The sequence below is a fragment of the Perissodus microlepis genome, chromosome 22 (assembly GCF_051167445.1).
Source record: "Perissodus microlepis isolate ML-2025 ecotype Zambia chromosome 22, ASM5116744v1, whole genome shotgun sequence".
NCBI lineage: Eukaryota > Metazoa > Chordata > Actinopteri > Cichliformes > Cichlidae > Perissodus > Perissodus microlepis.
In genome coordinates this window covers 10,469,248-10,488,901 of record NC_140481.1, presented here as the reverse complement: position 1 = coordinate 10,488,901, position 19,654 = coordinate 10,469,248, and the positions used below count along the sequence as shown (strand labels likewise).

The window sequence follows — 19,654 nt, the reverse complement described above, 5'->3', positions numbered from 1 at the left end:
AATGCGTTGACGGAAACATTTCAGGGATTTCGAGCCATTCTGCACTCCAGATGCGTTAATTGCGTTAATTTTTTATTTTATTTTTAATCACGTTAATCGTGATGATGGCGTAATCTGTGATAACGCGTTAATATTTGGCAGCACAAATAAAAATACAAACAAATTTACGTATCCACCCGTTAAGTCCAATAATATTTGAGTGTTTTGAAATACTACTGATGCTGTTAACTTCAACAGTAGCATAAAGGGAAAACCCAGAATTCCTGAAATACTGGTTCATAATGTAGTCATCACAGGTCTTAAAGTTTTCATTAGGAATATGATGTATTCACTCTTTCTACCTCAATTAAACAATAATGATATTTTTAATTACTTTAGATTGTACATGAATGCACAACAATGTCCTGGAATTGTTAAGCCATGCAAAATACGCTGGGATAAACTTCTTCCTTGACACGTTCCAACATAGATGACATGCACAAGAGGAACAAACTGCCAATCATTGTTGGAGGAACAAACTATTACATTGAGTCTCTGCTGTGGAAAGTCCTGTTGGACACCGGCGTAAGTGTCATAGATGCTCAACTTGAATACACCGCTCTCTGTCCTTTCTGTCTTTTGTACTGTTAATCTCTTAAATGTATAAATATCTTATTATCTTTACCCATTTTACTTTTGATAACAACATTAAGCCAGAGTGCTTAAGCTTTCGCAGCTTGAAGATAATGTAATATTTCACTTTAGTTTCATTTCTTCATGCTGCATAGTCATTTACTGTTAATAAAACTGCCACGGGTGCTTTTTCTCATCTTAATCTCTGTTTTCATTGCACATTACTTCTGACTCTAGGCACCGCTCTAAACGGACCTTGTAATGTGTTAAAGATTTGGAAGCAGGAGCTTAATGGCAGTGTTCGAGGGCAGCTTTTGCAAATACAACTTGTCTCGCAGCAGGAGAACGAGGAGCCGGGGGACGGAGGGGATGGGTCTCCGAACAGGAAGCTCGAGCTTGAGAAACTGGGAGGAGCTGAGTTGCATAAACGACTGGCCGAGGTGGACCCCGATATGGCTGCCATGTTGCACCCAAATGACAAGCGCAAGATAGCCAGGTGATACAGCTGGCGAAGGGTAATCTGTCAGTTTTAGTGATGTGGATGTTGTGTTGGGGCATGTGTTGTGCTCCTTGATGTGTAGCATGCACTCTGGCCTCAGGTTAAGTTACCCAGTTCTTTAATATGAGCTGGTAAGCATGATCTTTTCCTCTTAACCTGAGCACACAGCCACAAGTTTGGTTTCGATTTAAATCTCAACAGGTCGAGAGTTTTGGTGTGTTTGTTTTTAAAGCTCACTTTGAAAGTATCCTGGTGAGAAAAGGATTGAGAGATTGTTTGTTCTTCATAATTATTTGTATTTTTTCTTGTTTTATGTCTTCATTTTTCTGAAGGATATGCCCCTGGTGCAGCAATAATGAACATTCTCACCACTTTTAAATTGTACTCTTCATTTGACCGGATTGTTATGTAATTTACCCTCCCAGGCCTTATGAACAAGGAGTTCAATAAAACTTCATAGTACATGTGGATTTCAAGTGTTTGATTTGAACTTAAAACTTACACAGGAGTCTGCAAATCCACAAAGAGACGGGGATTCCACATAGCCGCTTGCTGGAGGAGCAGAGGGGGCAGGAAGGCGGTGATGGTCTTGGGGGGCCGCTAAGGTACAAAGACCCCTGCATCTTCTGGCTGCATGCTGACATGGAGGGTAAGGAGGGAGATTTGTAGATGTGCTCTTTGTGTGGGGGAATAAAACAAGCTTTGAAATGTGGAATGTGTCTTTATTTTCATGCTACATTTGTCATATCTACTTCTTTCTGTCCTTCAGCTCTAGACAAGCGGCTGGATGCTCGTGTAGACGATATGTTGTCTGCAGGAGTGATACAGGAACTTAGAGACTTCCACATCCGATACAATCGACAGAAAATCCAGGACAACAGGTAAGGAAATAAGGTGAGGTGTCCGCTCACCTGAATGAACGCAACCAACCAGATCCTGTTCATCCTGATGGTTTTTTAGGTTATTTGTTTTTTTCTCATGTCAAAGAAATATGCTGTTCTAGATAAAGCCCACAGTGTTTAGACTTCTGTTCATGTGGGACTAATATTACTCTAGAATGTCCAGTAATTATTAATAATAAGGGATAAGCCTATTTATATCTGACGCTACCAGGGGAGTCTAGTATTTTCTGCTAATTACTTTAGTGCCTCAAGAATTTTAATTCCATGCTGAAGATAACTCTATAATTGTATTCTTGGATTGTACTAGAAGAATTTTTATGATTAACAGCTCAAAATAATCCTTTTTTTTTTTTATACAAGCTTTGGATTGGTTCCTTTCTCACTTGCCCCCTTTTCCCCTTTTGTGATTGGCTACCTCTCACAAACAGAAAGTTATAGATTGGTGGGGCTTCTGTTCCCACAGCTAGTGCTACAGATGTCCATAATCCTGAGATGACTATATTAATGATATGTGCTCTCATTGACATCATAATTCAATAACCATCTTCAACAAGTTAAACTCAACTGGCCCTATACAAAAATATGTTTTCTTGAAATTAGGTTAAAACAACATTCTCTGTCAGAAACAATGCCGAATTAACCCTGAATAAATTAAGGCATGCTGAAGATATTTTCCATCTGATACACAAAAATTAATGTGGATTAGAGTGTAGAATTCTCGAGCGATCTGTTAATATTAGCGCAGGTTAGCTAGGTTTCAGTGTAAGCTCATTTGATGCTAACTTTAGCTGAGGCTTGTTAAGAGGAAGAAAACAAAATATGTTACCATATTTGGAAAAGATGGTAAAATGGTAGAGCATGGGAGTCAACACTACAAGGGGTTGCTAGTTTACAGTATACTGTAAATTAAAATTTAGCTTACAGCTAGCACTGTTAAATCAATTGGGATGTTAATTTTGGGAGGGGAAAAAAGGAAATTAAATTATGAAACTGAAAATTAAGAGTTGTCATTTTTTAAGCCTTTCATAGTTTTCACCATTTTGTTTAGTACAGCTTGTGTATCATTAGCTAACACTAGTATTAGCTAGGTAGCTCATGGCTAGCTCCGGGCTAGCCCCAGGCTATAAGTCAGAGCTGATAGAAAATTAGCATACTAAAGTTGGCCAAGTTATAAAAACATCAGATTTTAAGGACAGCAGTTTTTGACATTTGGCTTTATTCTTTTCTTTGGAGTTGTGCTTCTGTTTTTTTTGTTTGTTTGTTTTTTTGGGGGGGGGGGGATTGCCTTGCAGTGTTCTCAGGTAAAAGCACTAACCTTGCTTAATTGACAAGACAGATTCTTCAGGGTTTATTTTTATGTTCAGCAACACTTTCTTTGGCAGCAACTATTCCCCACTATCTTCACCAGGACATTTTTAGATTTAGCTCTAGCAGCTACCTACTCACCATATGCTGCAATACACAAGATAACCTGCATTTTATTTATTGTATTCAGTTTCCATATGGTATTCAGATTTTTTATATATTGTTTCCAAGTAGGCAGGTAAAAAACGATTCATGCTATTCTGAGATTTAACATTCGTTGTCTTTATTTTGTATCTACATCACTACATTACATTTTTGTTAACTTTGTCTTTCCATGTCCTGTGTGTGACATGAAATGTGAAGACCAAAAAAAAGAGAGATGTGAACACTGCTGTGTGTCTCTGTTGGCAGTCGATATTGATAGTGTATGATGGGGTGTGGCTGCAGGGAGTTGATGCACTGGTGGAACGTTGCCCAGGAAGCTTCCGGTTCCCCTCCCTTTCGTTTATTTCATCACCCTATCTCACCTCCCTCGTCCTCCTCCCTGTCCCTCCATCTCTGCCACTATTGCCCTCTGAGCAATCTGATCATCCATGCACTTTACCCCCCCCCCTCTCTGTTTGTCTGTCTTTCTCTGCTTTGCCCTCATGTCTCCATCCCCAGCTGGCTGCTGTGGCCAGACATCAAGGTCAGATCTCCACCCCCTTCCCTGCCTCCCTCTCTTCCTCTGTCTTTCTTTTCCTCCCTCCATTGACTCTACATTTCCTGTGATCAGACGCTATTCTCAAATTTCTGTCTCTGCCCGTCTAGCCAGATTTATTTTTGTTATTTCCTCTTGTTGTTTCTCTTACAAGCCTAGAAATTAGGGACCTGAAATAATCCTTTTTATTCTAATATTTGCTGTGCAGTGTATTTGAGGAAGAGAATTAGATAAAAGCAATTGTGTTTGTGTGTGTGTGTGTGTGTGTGTGTGTGTGTTTTATTATAAAGATATCTTATTTGCATTTTAATTAGGGCTGCCACGATTAGTCGACTAGTCACGATTACATCGACTATCAAAATCGTCGACGACTGATTTAATAGTCGACACGTCGTTTGAAGCTTTGTAAGCTCACAAAAGACGCAGGAATTAGTAGGATTTAAGAGTGCAATAACGGACTGAAACAGAAGATGGCAGCACTGCATGTACAAGGATGCCAGCTGCCGTTAAACCCCGAAGAAGAAGAAGCTGTGTCCCAGAATTCATAGCGCAGCCCAGCTCAGTTTCCAACAATGGCGGCAGCTAGTTAGTTTTCATATTACTCTTATTATTCTTTCTGGGTCACAAAATAAACGTTTAACATATTTTCAGGCGAGAATGTAGCTGTGTAAACCTCAAATATCTGCTCAGTTTATCAAGACACCACATATTTTCAAAAGCGCTCCGACGTTTTCGGAGACGTCTGTTACCCACTAGCTCGATAGCTAGCCCGGGGCAAGGCTCACTAGAGCCCGTGAGAACACCGGACTCCCTGCAAATCGTTTTCAAACCAACTGCAGTCTTTCGCTACTCGGGTTAAATATATATAAGTCACTTAGATAACTTCAAAATGTTATTGTTTGGCTTTTTTAGTATTTTATTTGTTCCTGAGTAAATCGGTTTGGCTGAGATTAAAGTTATAGTTTTTACACAGCTGAATAAACATCAAGCAGACAACTGATTATCAGAAGTGTGAGATGCTCGAGAATATACTCCGGTGTCCTGTTATATTTTAGATAGCAAGGAGTTTATTAAACTTCACCGAAACAATCTGCAAATTTCATTAAAATTTAATAAACTATCATCTTGTCTTTATTTTTAGTTAGCACATACCTTAAACACTTAAAGCTGTAAGCTAATGATAGTTATATAAGAGCAGACGCATGCTGGTGCAATAAGCTGTACGTTTTACGTCCAATGGATGCATGATCTGATTAGTCGACTAATCGCAAAAATAATCGGTGACTAGTCGACTATCAAAATAATCGTTTGTGGCAGCCCTAATTTCAATGTAGAAACCTTACCTGCAAATAACAAGTAAAAGGACACAAAGTGCAAAATGTTATTATTCAGTTATTAGTTCTGATATCTTATCGACCTAATGTGGCACAAATATGGGAGGATACTCAGTTAAGCACTTCTTACATCTTTAGACATCAGCTAGTGAAGGTGAAAATTCCCGTAACAGGTAGTCGCCAAAGTGGGATGCTCTTTCGCTATGTGGATTTGCTAGAATCTAAGCCCAGACTGCACATATGGAGCATTTCTAAGCAATAATCAGACATTTGTTTCATACTTGGTAACTCCGTCATCACTTCGTATCAAGAATTTGTCCTGCAGTGAAGCATAAAGCTCCACTAGTGATATTGTTTGCACCTCTTGATTATGTATTGAAGCTGGAGGGATGTCTCAGGGAATGTTTTCTATTTTCTATAGGATTTCTGATTATCACAAAAACGAGGTCATAAAAGTTTGACACGTCACTGTTTTGTTCAGACAGGCACAAATTCATCCCCTCACACTTGGCGATGGTGGGAATGAAGAACGCCCTTTTAACAGGAATCGGGCTCACAAAGGAAAGATTTTTAGTGCTGACTGCAGTCACAAGAAGTAAGATTGTAGCGTTTGTTTACAAACAAGCAGCCTGAAGACAACAACATGTGGAAGGCGGCCTATTTTGTACTGCTGTACAAAAGCTAAAGTATTTCCGGTCAGTTTCAGGCTGCCTTGTCTAAATAAAGGAAAACTGGAAAATAATCAGATGAGAATGTATTTTACAGATATTGTCACAGCAGTTATTCTGCAACTGCTAGCACCTGGAAAAGCCTGATTTAGCCTTGAACTGGCTGCAGTGCTCAAATTGGGGTGGTGTGCTCTGACATTTACTAAAATGCTCCGTCTGGCAAGTTCACCAGAGGATTCTGCCCCAGCCTTGTGTCAGCCCTGGTCACCATACTGGATTTTTAGTAGCCGTGGGTCCCTCCGTCTGCTCGTGTCATTCTGTCACTTTCTCTCTTGAAGGGCTTCACATCTGTTCGCTAAGAGTTTAGGAAGCGACAGAGAGATGGAGGAGGAAAGGATGAAATGAATCACCAGCGAGTGTATAAATGTCAAGTTGAAGGCCGAAAGCTTTTATGTTGATGGATAATGTTTCCTCCTCTCCTCTCCTCTCAGTCAAGACTATCAACATGGGATTTTCCAGTCGATCGGTTTTAAGGAGTTTCACGACTACCTGACGGCTCCGGAAAGCAGCACCCAGCAGGAGAAAGACTCTCTACGAGACAAAGGTTAGAGAAACACCTGATCAAAGTCACTCAGATGGAGTTGGATGCACTGGCTGGTGGACTGCTGATCAACCACAACAATCAGGTTTTTTTTGTTTTTGTTTTTTGTTCTCCCTTCATTTTGTGCTTCATCTCACGACCAGCTTGTTTTTCACTCACTCAGGTATAGAAGCTTTGAAGATTGCTACAAGGCGTTACGCCCGCAAACAGAATAAATGGGTCCGCAACCGCTTCCTCAGACGTGAGTACCATTCACCCATGCAGTGAGTGTGTGAGTCGGGTGTGGGGGGTGTATTGGTGCTGCAGACAGATCCTTAGCAATCAGCACTCTGTAACAAGATGAGATTCATGCACTCTATTAGAGACACAATAAGCCTCTCAGCCCACCGTACTGTGTTCCTGGGTACAGAGATGGCGTGTGCGCGCGCCACCTTTTTAAAGCTTTTGTTTCAGTTATTGTTATTGCCCCTTCCAGGCAAACAGAGACATGTTTGCGACCTGTTTTAAAGTCTTTCGGCTCCTCATCATACAGTTTTTGAACGTTTAGTAAGCTGAAAATTTATGCGACACAGCAGAGAAACCTCAGTGAACGTTAATTAATTCCACCTCAGTTGCCGTTGTTGCCTGATTGGGATATTCGACTGATATGCTGGTATATTCATAACAATTTTAATGCAAAAAGGCAAAATTAATGTTAATGTTCATCACAGTCTTCCCTCCCCAAGGAGCTGTTTTGTGGTTCCTTTCAAACAGCTGTAGAAAGGCTGACACCACTCTGACGTCTTTCACAAATAAATCACATGTAAGCATAACTAATCAACTCATTGATTTCCGTTTTAAAAAACAAAAGCCTCGATGGAAACCATAAACTGTGGTTTCAGTTTCCTTATTTGGTGAACATCTAAATCCAAGTTTTATTTTTGCAAAATGACTTAACGGTTTGAAAACATCCCGTGTAGCTCAGCAGGGAAAACCACAGCATTCATTTAATCACAAAGTTAGATTTGATTTTATGCAGCATGTGCGCACTACTGTGACGTAGTGATTGGATAATGTTTCAATATCCATCCCCAGCGCACACCTGCAGCTAAGACCTGTGAAAGCTTCAACCCCCCGTGCTTCCAAATGCATAGAAATGAACTTCAGTGTTTGGTTACCTGCCAGAGCAGCTGCCACTGCAGAATGGACAAGACTGCCCACCGCAGCCAAAATCAACCTGAGATTGAAAAGTGGTGATTTGCCACCGTGAGTCAGTTTAAAGTGTAGAGAGTGCGTAAGAGCGGAGTGTGTAGTGCGTCTCTCTTCCCTTGAAAAGGAAACCTGGTCCCACCGGCAGCATGCCCTGCAGTAACCCTGCCTCCTAATCCTGTTAGGCCCAAGTGGCTTAAGGCCACGCTAGGCCCTAAACCTCAATACCCCTCTTTCTGACCGCCTGCCTACCCGCTGCACACGCCATATGGACTACATCACATGTGTGCACGCGTCTGTCTGTGTTGCAGCTATAATCATAGAAACATGCAGTAATCTGTCTAAGATTGTCTACTTGTATTTACGTGTGTGCTTTTAAGTGTGTCCTGCCTTTAGACAATCCATATAACACTGCCCCCCTCCTACACACACACACACACACACACACACACACACACACACACACACACACACACACACACACACACACACACACACACACACACACACAGAAGACCCTGCTTAGACTGTGCTCTGTCTGCTGCATCAGGCCTGAAAATGCAGGTGGCAGCAGATGAGATTAGCTCTCCTCAAAGACCTCAACCTCCCATCCAATCAAGTCTCAGAGGAAATACTTCATGCGGCGTTTTGTTTTGTTAAATTTGTGGATGTTATGATCAGAACTTTGTTGGTATTTTTTTTTTTTAATTTATGGACCATGATCATTTTTATTCACTGGATTAGAGAAATATAAACCAGAGCAAGAACAGCGTCAATCAGGCAAACATCTCTTTGAGTCAGACCAAGAGTAGCTATAAAAAGTAGTCCCTTGGAAATATGTGCAGCAGTAGTCTACTGTAGCATTTACTGAGGACTGCATTTTTGATGCTTTATTTATTTATTCTTTTTGTTTCAAAGAGTTGAGTGTACAAGTTACAGCAGATAACAAGAACTTTCTAAAGTTTTTTTTAAAGTATAAAGATATTGGTCTCAATTTTAAGGGTGACTAGACAAACAGATATACTAAGAAAGTATCTTTGTTGTGAAGATAAACCATCCCTGGCGTCGTGTTTCTTCTGGTAATACACACAAATTTACCAGGAAGTCCATTTGAAGAAACACATCAGTCATTTGAAGGATTTTTGCTGCGAATACCAAAACACTGCACAGTTAAGTTATCACAAGGAAGAATTTGAAGGACAGCTTTTTTGACAGGCACCAGATAAATGGCTTGAAGAAGGCCTTCGTGTTACTAGATAAGAATGTACAAGCTCATATTTAATTACCCAATGCACCAGCCTTGTAGGGTGGCTTTGCTGCAAAAGCTGAGCCATGAGGGACTGTGTTGCCGGATGACCTTGTCTGTTTGTGTGGTTCTGGAAACATGTTGTTCTTGCTGTTAACTCCATTCACGTTGTTTTTGTCGGTGTCTGTGCAGAGATGGTGGGTAAAGTGTTTCATTGTTACAGATCAGGACAGAATTATTAGCTTTAATAACATTTCTTATTAAACCCAGACCTATTTAAACAGAGCAAGACATTTTTAGAATAACTTTTCCAATATCCAATCCCAGCCCAATCTTTCATGAAGACCAGACTTTTTGGTCTTCTGGCATGGACCTTGGTCATCAGTTCAACCCAGATTCTTAATGGGATTCACGTAAGGGCTTTGAGCAGGTCAATCTGTTTGCTGTGGTCTTCTAGAAGTAGTTCTTCACCAGGAGCGTGAAGTGTCGGAAGACAAAGTGACGACCCAGATCCAATTTTGTTCCTGACTGCTTGAGGTTTTCTTTCAGAATCTTCATATATCCTTCTTCCTTCATGATTCCTTCCACTTTGGCGAGATTTACAGTTCCACACGCACTGAAGCGTCCCCACTTCATAATACTTCCACCACCGTGTTTCACTAAGGGGGACGGTGTTCTTTGGGTTGATTGCCTTCTTTCTCTAAACATAAGCAGCGTCTAGTTGTAGTTTCGTCTCATCTGACCAAAGGATGTGCAATATTCCAGTATTGCATAATCTTTCTCCAGGCTGCCTTAGCTATTTCAGTCTGGCTTGAAGGTGTCTCTTCTGAGAAGGGAAGTTTTTCTTCTTCTGTAGCCTCACAGTCCATTCCTGTGCTGGCTTCTAGTGACTGTCTTTTTTGAGACTACAATTCCCAGCTAGATTAAGTCATTCACTTGTGTTTGGCATTGGTTCTGGAGTCTTTAGGCATATCTCTCACTAGTTTCCTTTCCAGATTCTTTGAAATCTTTCACTTCCTTCCTCTCCTAGGCTTGTTCTGTCCTGTGTGGCTCAGTTTGAATTTCTTGATGATACTTTGACTCCTGTTCCTGACACGTGGAAACGCTGTAATAATGTTTTGTATATGTCCTACTTTTTGAGCATCACTTCTTCTTTTTCTAAAGTCCAAAAATGCCAAAAAGTCTATTTTTGGCACGATGCTTTCCCAAGTGACAGTTCAAAGACATGCTGAAGTTTTTAGACTGTTTAAATTGTAAAATAACTCTTAGTTTTAACTTCATTTTACACACTTTGAGCATTACAAAGGTAACGTGCATCAGCTTTTGTTTACAGCTGGAGTTTTTGTATCATTGGGATCCAGTCAATTCTCAGTGTCAGTAACTAGCAGAATACTGTTGGCTGTAGGGCAGCAGGGCGTTTATTGTAAAATCTGACCCAGTTCCTTTGAAAATAAATCAATCTACAGGCTGTTGGAGCCAACCAAGAGAGTTGGGGAAGGTCTGAGTTAGTCACATCTGCTCAGATAATAAAAACACACATATTAGATTAATTAAAGATTTGCCCAAGGACAGCCCTGTAATGCTACCCCTGGTTGGGGGATGCCCCTAACCAAAGTTTTGCTCTCATCCACCTTTCTGTTCTGCATCATCTCCGTTGACCTCTCTGTCTTGCTCTGACTGCTGACCTCCTTTTCTCTTTCGCCCGAGTCCCACACATGCCCGCACAGATGCCGGCAGGCCTCAGCTGAGCAGGCTAATCTCTTGAAGCGTTACAGAGCTGCTGGGAATGTGCCCCGACCACACAAACGCGGGCAACAGGGTCGCTGGGGTCCGCGCAGACCAACCCAGGCATGCAGAAACTAGTGGGTCAAAGGGAAAGACAAATTGAAAACGACAGAGCCTCAGTCAGGCTAACAATGAAGTAGATTAAAGAAGCTAGAACATAATCTGAATGCTGACTTTATATGTAGGCTGAATCACATGCCTCGAAGGCACAAGTTTAACCCAGTTTTACGGTTCACGTTTAGTAGCAAATGTCAGAGTGAGAGTTGGTGGGCGTTCAGTGCTTTAAATACTTCTCAGCAGGATACGTGGTTGTTGATGGACTCAGCTCTGGTTGCTGTGAGGATTTAAGCACCAGGTCAGCCAGCTTAGAAGAAATCAAGCTTAATTTGACTTGCCTTTATTTGGGGCTGTGTGTGGGTGTACACCTATAGTGTGTGCGTGGCGAGGGGGGTGGACTTAATTAGTTGATTTAATTATCCTTAAACTACATAGTAATCTGAGGTTATATTCATTTTATCAGGTGCTGAATCTAATGCAGATGAGGCAGCTCCCCCTGTTTAGTAAAACTCCCACAAGGCAGGCATACGAGTGCAAACAGCACCTGTAACCAGGTTACGCAGGTGTAGTTTGACCAAGGCCTCGTGAGCGTTAAGTAACAGGGGGATAGTTGTCTTTCAGTCCCAGGAGTAAATGAGTGAGTGAAGGATGGATGGAGGGCGACTGAGAGGAATGGCACATGGACGGCTGGGTTGGTTAAAGAAGGGAGAGTAATTTGATCCAGCTGAGGCAACAGGTGTGGGGTGAGTTTACACCCTTGTCCACTAGCAAGTGTGAAACCTTCATGAACTCTTTCTCTCTCTCTCTCTCTCTCACACACACTCACACACACACACACACACACACACACACACACACACACACACACACACACACACAAATAAATAAATGCAATCTCATACCGTGGATAAAAACAAGACGGTGTTGTTGTTGCCAAAGAGACCTCTCTGTGACCTCCGCTCAGCAGACGGGCAAGATATGTTTAGGCGGAAGCGTCAAACGCTGACGAGAAATCTAAAATCTTATTTTGCTGAGGTGAGGTGGGGAAGAGATGGTGTAATAAGAAAAAGACTCGTCTCTACTCCTCAGAACAAATATAACTGGCTTGTCATAGAGTATTCAACCGCTACACCGCAGTGGCTCATACAAATGCCACAGGGTACATGTGAATCAGGAGAGACAGTCATTCATTACAAAACACATCTGCCATTGTGAAAAACACAGAGTGACTTATAGTTGTGTCTGTAAGTATTTGGACATTGACAGGTTTTTGGGGTGTTTTTTTTGTAATTTTGCCTCCTTTATGGGGTTTAATGGTTTATGAATTCCGTCCATTTTTATTCACAGTCCCATTTTCTGAGCCTCAAAACTATCTGGGCAGTTCACTGTCTATGTCAGGGGTGTCCAGCTCCAGGCCTCAAGGGTCAGTGTCCTGCAGGTTTTAGATGTGTCCTTGATCCAACACAGCTGGTTTAAATGGCTAAATGACCTCCTCAACATGTCCTGAAGTTCTCCAGAGGCCTGGTAATGAACTGATCATTTGATTCAGGTGTGCTGACCCAGGGTGATATCTAATACCTGCAGGACACCGGCCCTTGAGGCTTGGACTTCCCCACTCCTGGTCTATGAACTGTGAGAGCAGTAATGCTGACCCAAAATAGTTTGCCCATTAAAAAAAAATAAGTAGGTGAAGGATGGTAAAGTCTTCCGTATAAACAATTGGTGCCACTTGTTGTTTTTTTCCACTTACGAGAAGTTGATCTCTTGTTTATGCAAAGTCCAGGAACTGCTAGCCTGCACTCTTAGCTTATCTTCACACTTCACAGCTAATTAAAGCAAAGCGACTTCCGCTGCACTTTTCGGTTAATGCGGCAGCTTCTCTCGCACACTTTAATTTCTGTGGAGTGTGAGGCTGCTGTTTGCTATTGAGTGATGTGTCAAAGAACTTTTAGGGAGATCTAACTGCATTTACAGATTTGCTTGCCACGCTTCTCCTCTCTTCTCTTTGAAACGCACTACTGTACTTTGCACTTTGACTCGGAGGTGTGTCCAGTGTTGGTGAACGGCCTGAATGAGTCGGTGTAGTTTGATGATCAGTTTCAGCTTTGTGAATCTACATGGCGTGTTCATCCTGCTGCAGGCTTTAATTCTTATGGTAGTTACAGCCAGAATAGCAACCAGAAATCTGGGGAAAAAAACACATTACGTAAAAGTTATAAATTAATTTGCGTGTCACTGAGTGGAAAAAAACCCCAAGCAAAACACGACTCAGTATTTGGCGTTTTTGGTGCTGTGGTCCCAACTGCCTGCAGATCATTAACAAGGTTCTCCTGTGTAGTGTTGGGCTGATCCACCATGTTTCTCATGATCATTTGTAACTGATCGATCGATATTATTGTAGTCAGTCTGTGGTAGCCAGAAATGTGGGGACCTAATACTTCTTTAGAGAATGTTTATCTCTTTAAGAGTGTGCAAGGGATCAAATAAGCTGCATTAATCACCAGTATACTGCGCTCTCATTGGTAGCTGTTTCAACTGCTCACCTTGAGGCTGAGATAAAGTTTTTCTCACAATCTGCTCGCTTCTCATCACTAATAGATTATGTTCTGCTCCTACTTTCTGTGATCTGAGGTTATCATGTCACTGTGAATGCTTCCTGTGTGAGGATGCAGCTTAATGTATAGAGAGCTTAGATTTTAGATTCCCTCATTCCACAAAAAATCCCCAGAAATAAAGTCCACTTTTTACAGATCCTTACCTTTCAAAGGAAACTTGAACCAGCCGTACTCAACCTGCTTCAGAAATTCGATCACAAACAACAGTTCAACGACGGAGGTGAGTGAGACGAGAAGTGGAAGAGGAACTTTAGGAAAGGGGAAGGAGGCTGTTGAGTCAATAGCGGCAGCTGCGGTGTTCCAGTGTGGGTGGCAGCCAAAGAAGCACAGCTGGGCCAGGGGACATCGTGCTGAGGCTGGTAGCGGAGCTTTTATAGCAAAGCACACACAGCCGCACATCCTCACTCAGCAAACACAAGGATAACACAGCAAATGACTTCTCGCCCGCTTGTTGCAACAGGTGGACGACTGTTTCAACACGCACGCACACACCCGGCGCTGGCAGGCAGCTGCCCAGCGACAGATTCTGCTCCTTATTGTTGGCAAGGCCATCTCCCCTGTGCACTCGAAAGGCAGCACTCACGCTTTGTGTTTTCTCCAAGTGTGCGTGCGCGCGCCCACACCGACCACCCCGTCCTTTGTCCCTTCGGCATTTCTTATCAACTCTCATTCGAGATGTTGCGGATTAGCGGGGTTAAATTTCACCAGATCCCAGACAAGAATCATTGTGGAGCATCTGGCAACCCACCGTACAGTATCTCCCCTTTTATTTACCACCGCTCCACTCTGCCCAGGGGGGAGGTTAGCGACTGCAGAAGGGAATTGTAGGAGGGTGCTGAGAGAGATAAAAACACAAAGTAAGGAAACAGATAGTGTCAACAGGAGGGCGCAGAATGCCCACTGCTGAGGTGAAGTAAATATTAGAGAACCTGAAGGCGAGATCGCCAACTCTGCATCTGGTGCAGGTACGCCAGGTGACACTTGCTGCCGCCGCCACCTGCCTGGTATTGTGCCGCCAACACAAAAGAGTTACCTCCACACTCACATGAAGGAACCATGCAAATGGAATCAGAGGCTTTGATTAACAGTAACTGCTGTTTGACAACACACAGACAAGCCCGACTGAGTTGAGGACAAAGTTTTGAGGATAAGTGGTGCACACAGATAAGAGGAGGGGAAAAAACACATGCTGTGAAGCCAAATGATGCAGGTGCAGGGTGAGATTCTGCTATTAAGGAGCCTTTTGTTTGTTTTTGCATTAATTTAAGCACAGCTGGTCTCAGCATGAAAGAATAAAATATGTCACGTGTTTAAATGGCTGACTGCAGATTAAGCCTACAATATGCAAATTTCACCCAGTGGCAGTTGAACTGCAGTTTGTACCAAGAGTGAATTGTAAGTGTAGAGCTGCCGGGTGTGGCTGTATGGGGACTCATTGTTCCCACACACACACACACACACACACACACACACACACACACACACACACACACACACACACACACACACACACACACACACACACACACACACACACAGACAGAGCCACAGTCAGTCCTCTGACAAAGTCAACACTGTTAGTTATACAGTCATACAGTCAGGACTCTGTGTCTCTCTGTGATAATGGAGGCCCAGACGGCTCCCAGTGGAGTTCAGTCTATAGGATGTCTGCTGCCCTCAAATCCACAGTTGACTTTGTGTAGAAAGGATTAAGACATAATTGAGTTGGCAAACAGCGCTTTATAGGTTAATGGGATTCGCTTACCTGAGAGTGTGAGCTTAACACACATATATTCTAATCAGACTTTGAGTTACCAAAGTTGGAAAACCAGAACAACCCCAGATTCACGCGTTCTGTAGATTGTCCAGTTTGCCTAATTTAGAATGAGTTTTTCTAACCTCTAACTAACTGGGAACATAATGGAGTGGCTGCAGAGATGATGTGTTATATATTATTCCTTTGTGTTTAAGGTGTCGAGAGTCTAACATTTATTTTTTTAAAATTGCATTCAATGTAAAAATTATATGCATTGCATGCAGAGGTATGCAATGTGGTTTTGTTGTGTTTTGATGGAAAAAAGGGAAACAGCTGCAGTGACTGTGACCTGCAAACATGCAGGGTAATGCCGTATATGAGGCAAAATCAGAGGTTGCCAGTGGTTGAGGTGAAAAGCAGACATTGTCCAAAGAAGTGTTGAGAGAGCTCCAGAAAGCCTGGAGAACCATTTCCTCGAAACCACTTTAAACAATTACACGAATGTCTGGCTCCTTGGAAGCGGATTTTTTATTTTGTTTTTTTAATGGAAGGATTTTGCACAGTACTGTACATTTGACCCATTCATTAACATTTACCGCCATCCACCATGTTTTTCTGTAAGCTTGGCAACTTATAGACAAAAATGTTCTCCAGCTTTCCGACTTGTCGTTCCGGGCATTTTCGCAAATTTTCCCTTTCAGCCAACCGAACCGAACATGAAGGCGCAAAAGCACAACCAAATCCCCGAGCTGTAAGCTGTCGAGTTGTATTCTGGGTAATGTAGGCTCCAGTTTTTAGCATGAAGAAGGTTTGAAATAAGGTTCTGCTGCACCTGCACGTGCACGTTTGTTCAGTCATGGTTGCTGCTGTCTCGTCTGGAGTCAGGTTGGTTTCTTTTAGCTGCGTCGTGTCTGAGTACAGCCTCAGAGTTTGCGCCTCTCTCGTGCATTCAGACCGCAGTCGTAACCTTGATTCCTTGAAAAGATAACCATCTAGCTAGCTTTGAATGTCATTTAAACCCTGTCTGTTTGTATTTTCTAACCATCTGGAGGAAAAACTCTTTAGTACAATAAAAGGAGAAAGTGAAGACAACTTGTGTGACAATGTGTCGTAGTGTGCACTGACACAAGTATCAAAAAATGGAGCTCAGACTCTTTTTTTCTGTTTTCCTGCTTATTTATTTAATCATTAAAAAGTTGCATCTGTTAGAAGTCACTCTCTGCAAGTTGCACTGATCTAAATTTCCACGGTACGCCTTGAAGGGCAGCGGCTCTGGATGCAGGCGAGCGCTGGGATAGACAGAGAGACGAGCGGGGCAAGGTCTGGTGCTGCCGTTGCGTTCCCGAGGCCTGGCCCGGAGACTGCTGACTGATGCAAAATAGAAACACGGGGGTGGAAGAGTTCGAGGGTGAGACAGTGAGTGAAAGCTGAAGCGAGACTGATGGCGGGAGAGAAAGAGAGACAGCGCACAAGACACGAGGGTGGGAGGAAGGAGGGGGGAGACATTATCGAGCCAGTGTGAGTCAGCAGGTTGATGGAGCTTCAGGGTGCGGCTCCAGCACATCGCCGCTCCTGTGCGTTACCCAGTTTGAACTGGCCTGTATCAGCCGTTGTAGTTTGCAGACAGACCCTCCGGAGCTTCATTGTTTTATTTATATATTTATTTATTTGTGTACAATGAGCACTGTCACTGTCAGAGGTCTGAAAGTTTGTTTTTTTTTTCAAGGCTTTTTTCCCCTCCACCTGTTTATTAAAAATAAATCGTTGGAAACACTGAATCCAATATCAAATCAAGTCCTCGTTGTCCTTGTCAAATGTATAAGTGTGTGTTTTTGACCTTTCTGTGTGTATGTGTGTACAGGACCAGGGGACAACATCCCTGCAGTGTATGGCCTGGATGTGACGGACGTGTCACGGTGGGAGGAGACTGTGCTGGACCCTGCACTGCAGATACTGGACAGCCTCAGTAAGGTGGGGCCTCAGCAGTCTAAAGTGGCAGCTTCCTGTTGGCTGCTTTCATCTGGTGCTGTGGGATCTTTCTCTTTTACTTCAGTTCCTTTCGCTACTCTTTATCATTCTTTATCTTTTCATTGCGTACTTTGTGGTTTTACATTTCCTTCCTTTCATCCTTTTGCCATTAGTGTGTTCCTCTCCTTGTTTGCTCTTATTTATTCCTCCTCTTGAGGATATGCCCTTCTTCCTTGGATTTGCCTCATTTGGGCTTTTTTTTTGTCCCATTTTTATTAATTTTTCTTCTTTTTATTTTTCCTTTCTGCGATTTCCTAATTCTTTTTTGTCCTTCAGTTGTCAAAGGGCGATGGCGTGTTGTCGCCACACCGCCAGGCGGGTGGTGTGGACACTCGAGTTTGTGAATAATATAATTTGAGAACGAGGCAACATAGAATTTTAAAATTGACATCACGGATGAAACTATTAAAAATGTTTGAATCTCAGTGACCTCGATGTCAAAGTCTAGTTTGGGCTTTGGTTGAAAAAGGAAAAAAGGCCTTTGTTTGTATAAAATTGTCTTCTGCAACACATGTTTGCCGTTAGCCGAATTTAGGTTACTTGTTTGCTTGTGATATTTAGCATTACCAAACTGCTTGTTTTTCCACGGTTCACCCATCCCGGTGAACTCCACTTGTCAACCATTCAGCATTCCGTAGACTCATACGTCTCTCCATTACAAGATCTCGGAGGATCACACAATCGGGCACATTTATGGGACCATAAATCATGCTTTACTCTGCTGCCTATCCGATGTTCTGCTTCCGTTCCCTTTTTTGTTCCCTAAAAGTTTGTTTTAGCACATCATAAATATTTTTTTCAGATTTAAAACCTAAAAAAACCAGACTTTTTTCGCTCCACTTCTCAGCATGAGGAGCCAGCTATTGCACCAGTCAGAGCGCAGGGGGCGGAGCAGAGAAACAAGCGGAGCCACCACACGTGTGACCTGTGTGACAAAGTGATCATCGGTGACCTGGAGTGGACAGGTGAGGCATAAGCATGTGGGGGGGGGAAAAAAGCTGAATGTGAATATAGACGTTTGCTAACGATACTAACATGTTCATCAAAGCACCGAGGACAAGCAAACCGAGAAGTACTAAAGAAGTCGTACCATGTTGTGTATTTGACTGTTTAGCGGTGCCTTAAGATTCTGTGGAGATTCATGCCCAGTGCCAAAAACAGATTTCTTTTCTCTACATGCTCACCTGATCACCTCTGGGCCCTGTTGCACCAAGTCTTGTGACTTGGCCTCTTGGTGACTTGGTCTCTTTCTCTGTCTGTCTTGCTAAATATATCCAAGGAGTGTCTTTTATCCTCTGTACCCGCAGCTCACCTGAAATCTAAGAAGCATCACTATCATGTGAGGAAGAAGAGGAAGTGCGATCCATCCTGTGACCAGTCGCAGAGGACCAGCGCACCTTCCGACTCTGCAGCAGAGACTCTTTTAAAAGACTCTTGTGATACTGTTGCTCCGGGCAGCGGTGATCAGGACTCTTCTGGGACGACACATGAGGAAGTACCAGTGACTCTTTAAAAAGCCTGCACTGACTCTGATCCACATCCATCTTCACTCAGGTCTCCATCCAGTACTTATATGATTAATTCCTGGTTTCCATAGGATCGAATTTATTTATTAATTCCTGAATTCCAACAAAAAAACCCTCCTTCATAGATGCTGAAGCCCTCGAGCTTCGGGTTCTTGCAGCATTTTTTTTCTTTTTCTTTCCAGTAGCAACACAGACCGAAGTGAATAAAGTACATGATTTATGGCGTGTGCAGGCAAAGAATAAAAAAAACAAATCATAATTAATTTTTTACCACTGCCTGAAAATCTAATGTAAATTTTAAGAGAGAGGTTTATTTTTCTATTTTTTAAGACTGTGCTGTATATACCACTGCTATGGACTCTCTAGTTTGTCAGCATTTCAGGCTTCAGGACAGATTGTTAGTATTAGGCCCGGTCACCTTTATTTCAAATAAACTCCCAAAGTTTTCTCAGCTCATGCTCTGAACCTGTAATCTTGTGACATAAAATATTTTATTATTAAACATATTTTTATTAAACTGAAAAAAAAGTCTCTTTCTGGAATTTCCCAAAACTTTATAGAGAATTCAAATGAAATGAGCACTAACAATGCTCGCACTAACAATGAAGGTCAAGGTCAAATGCTTAGCCAACATAGATACTGTTGTCTGCTGAGGCCTAGTGTATTGTTGCGAAGTTGGTAAATGATCCATAAAAAAGATTGTGGGTAATATGAACTTTTTGCTGATTTACTGAACAGCTCGAACTGGTTTTGGGGTCTACCATCACGCAAAACTTGAAGATGATATCTTGAAAACTGTGGATGCTAGACCGTTACAGACAAACAGAACCAA

At 42.4% G+C, this 19,654-nt stretch overlaps 1 protein-coding gene across 1 annotated transcript in view; it reads left to right on the top strand.

The window, feature by feature from the left end:
• trit1 (tRNA isopentenyltransferase 1) overlaps positions 1 to 19,355 on the top strand; it is a 45,092-nt gene extending 25,737 nt beyond the window's left edge. Inside the window, exons 3-11 of the mRNA XM_084918877.1 lie at positions 469 to 564; positions 951 to 1,108; positions 1,618 to 1,760; positions 1,881 to 1,992; positions 6,512 to 6,624; positions 6,785 to 6,862; positions 17,130 to 17,239; positions 18,144 to 18,261; positions 18,604 to 19,355. Of these exons, the coding sequence (XP_084775003.1) occupies positions 469 to 564; positions 951 to 1,108; positions 1,618 to 1,760; positions 1,881 to 1,992; positions 6,512 to 6,624; positions 6,785 to 6,862; positions 17,130 to 17,239; positions 18,144 to 18,261; positions 18,604 to 18,809 (1,134 nt within the window). The 3' untranslated portion in view covers positions 18,810 to 19,355. The remainder of the gene's footprint in view (positions 1 to 468; positions 565 to 950; positions 1,109 to 1,617; positions 1,761 to 1,880; positions 1,993 to 6,511; positions 6,625 to 6,784; positions 6,863 to 17,129; positions 17,240 to 18,143; positions 18,262 to 18,603) is intronic.
• Positions 19,356 to 19,654: the final 299 nt, after the last annotated feature.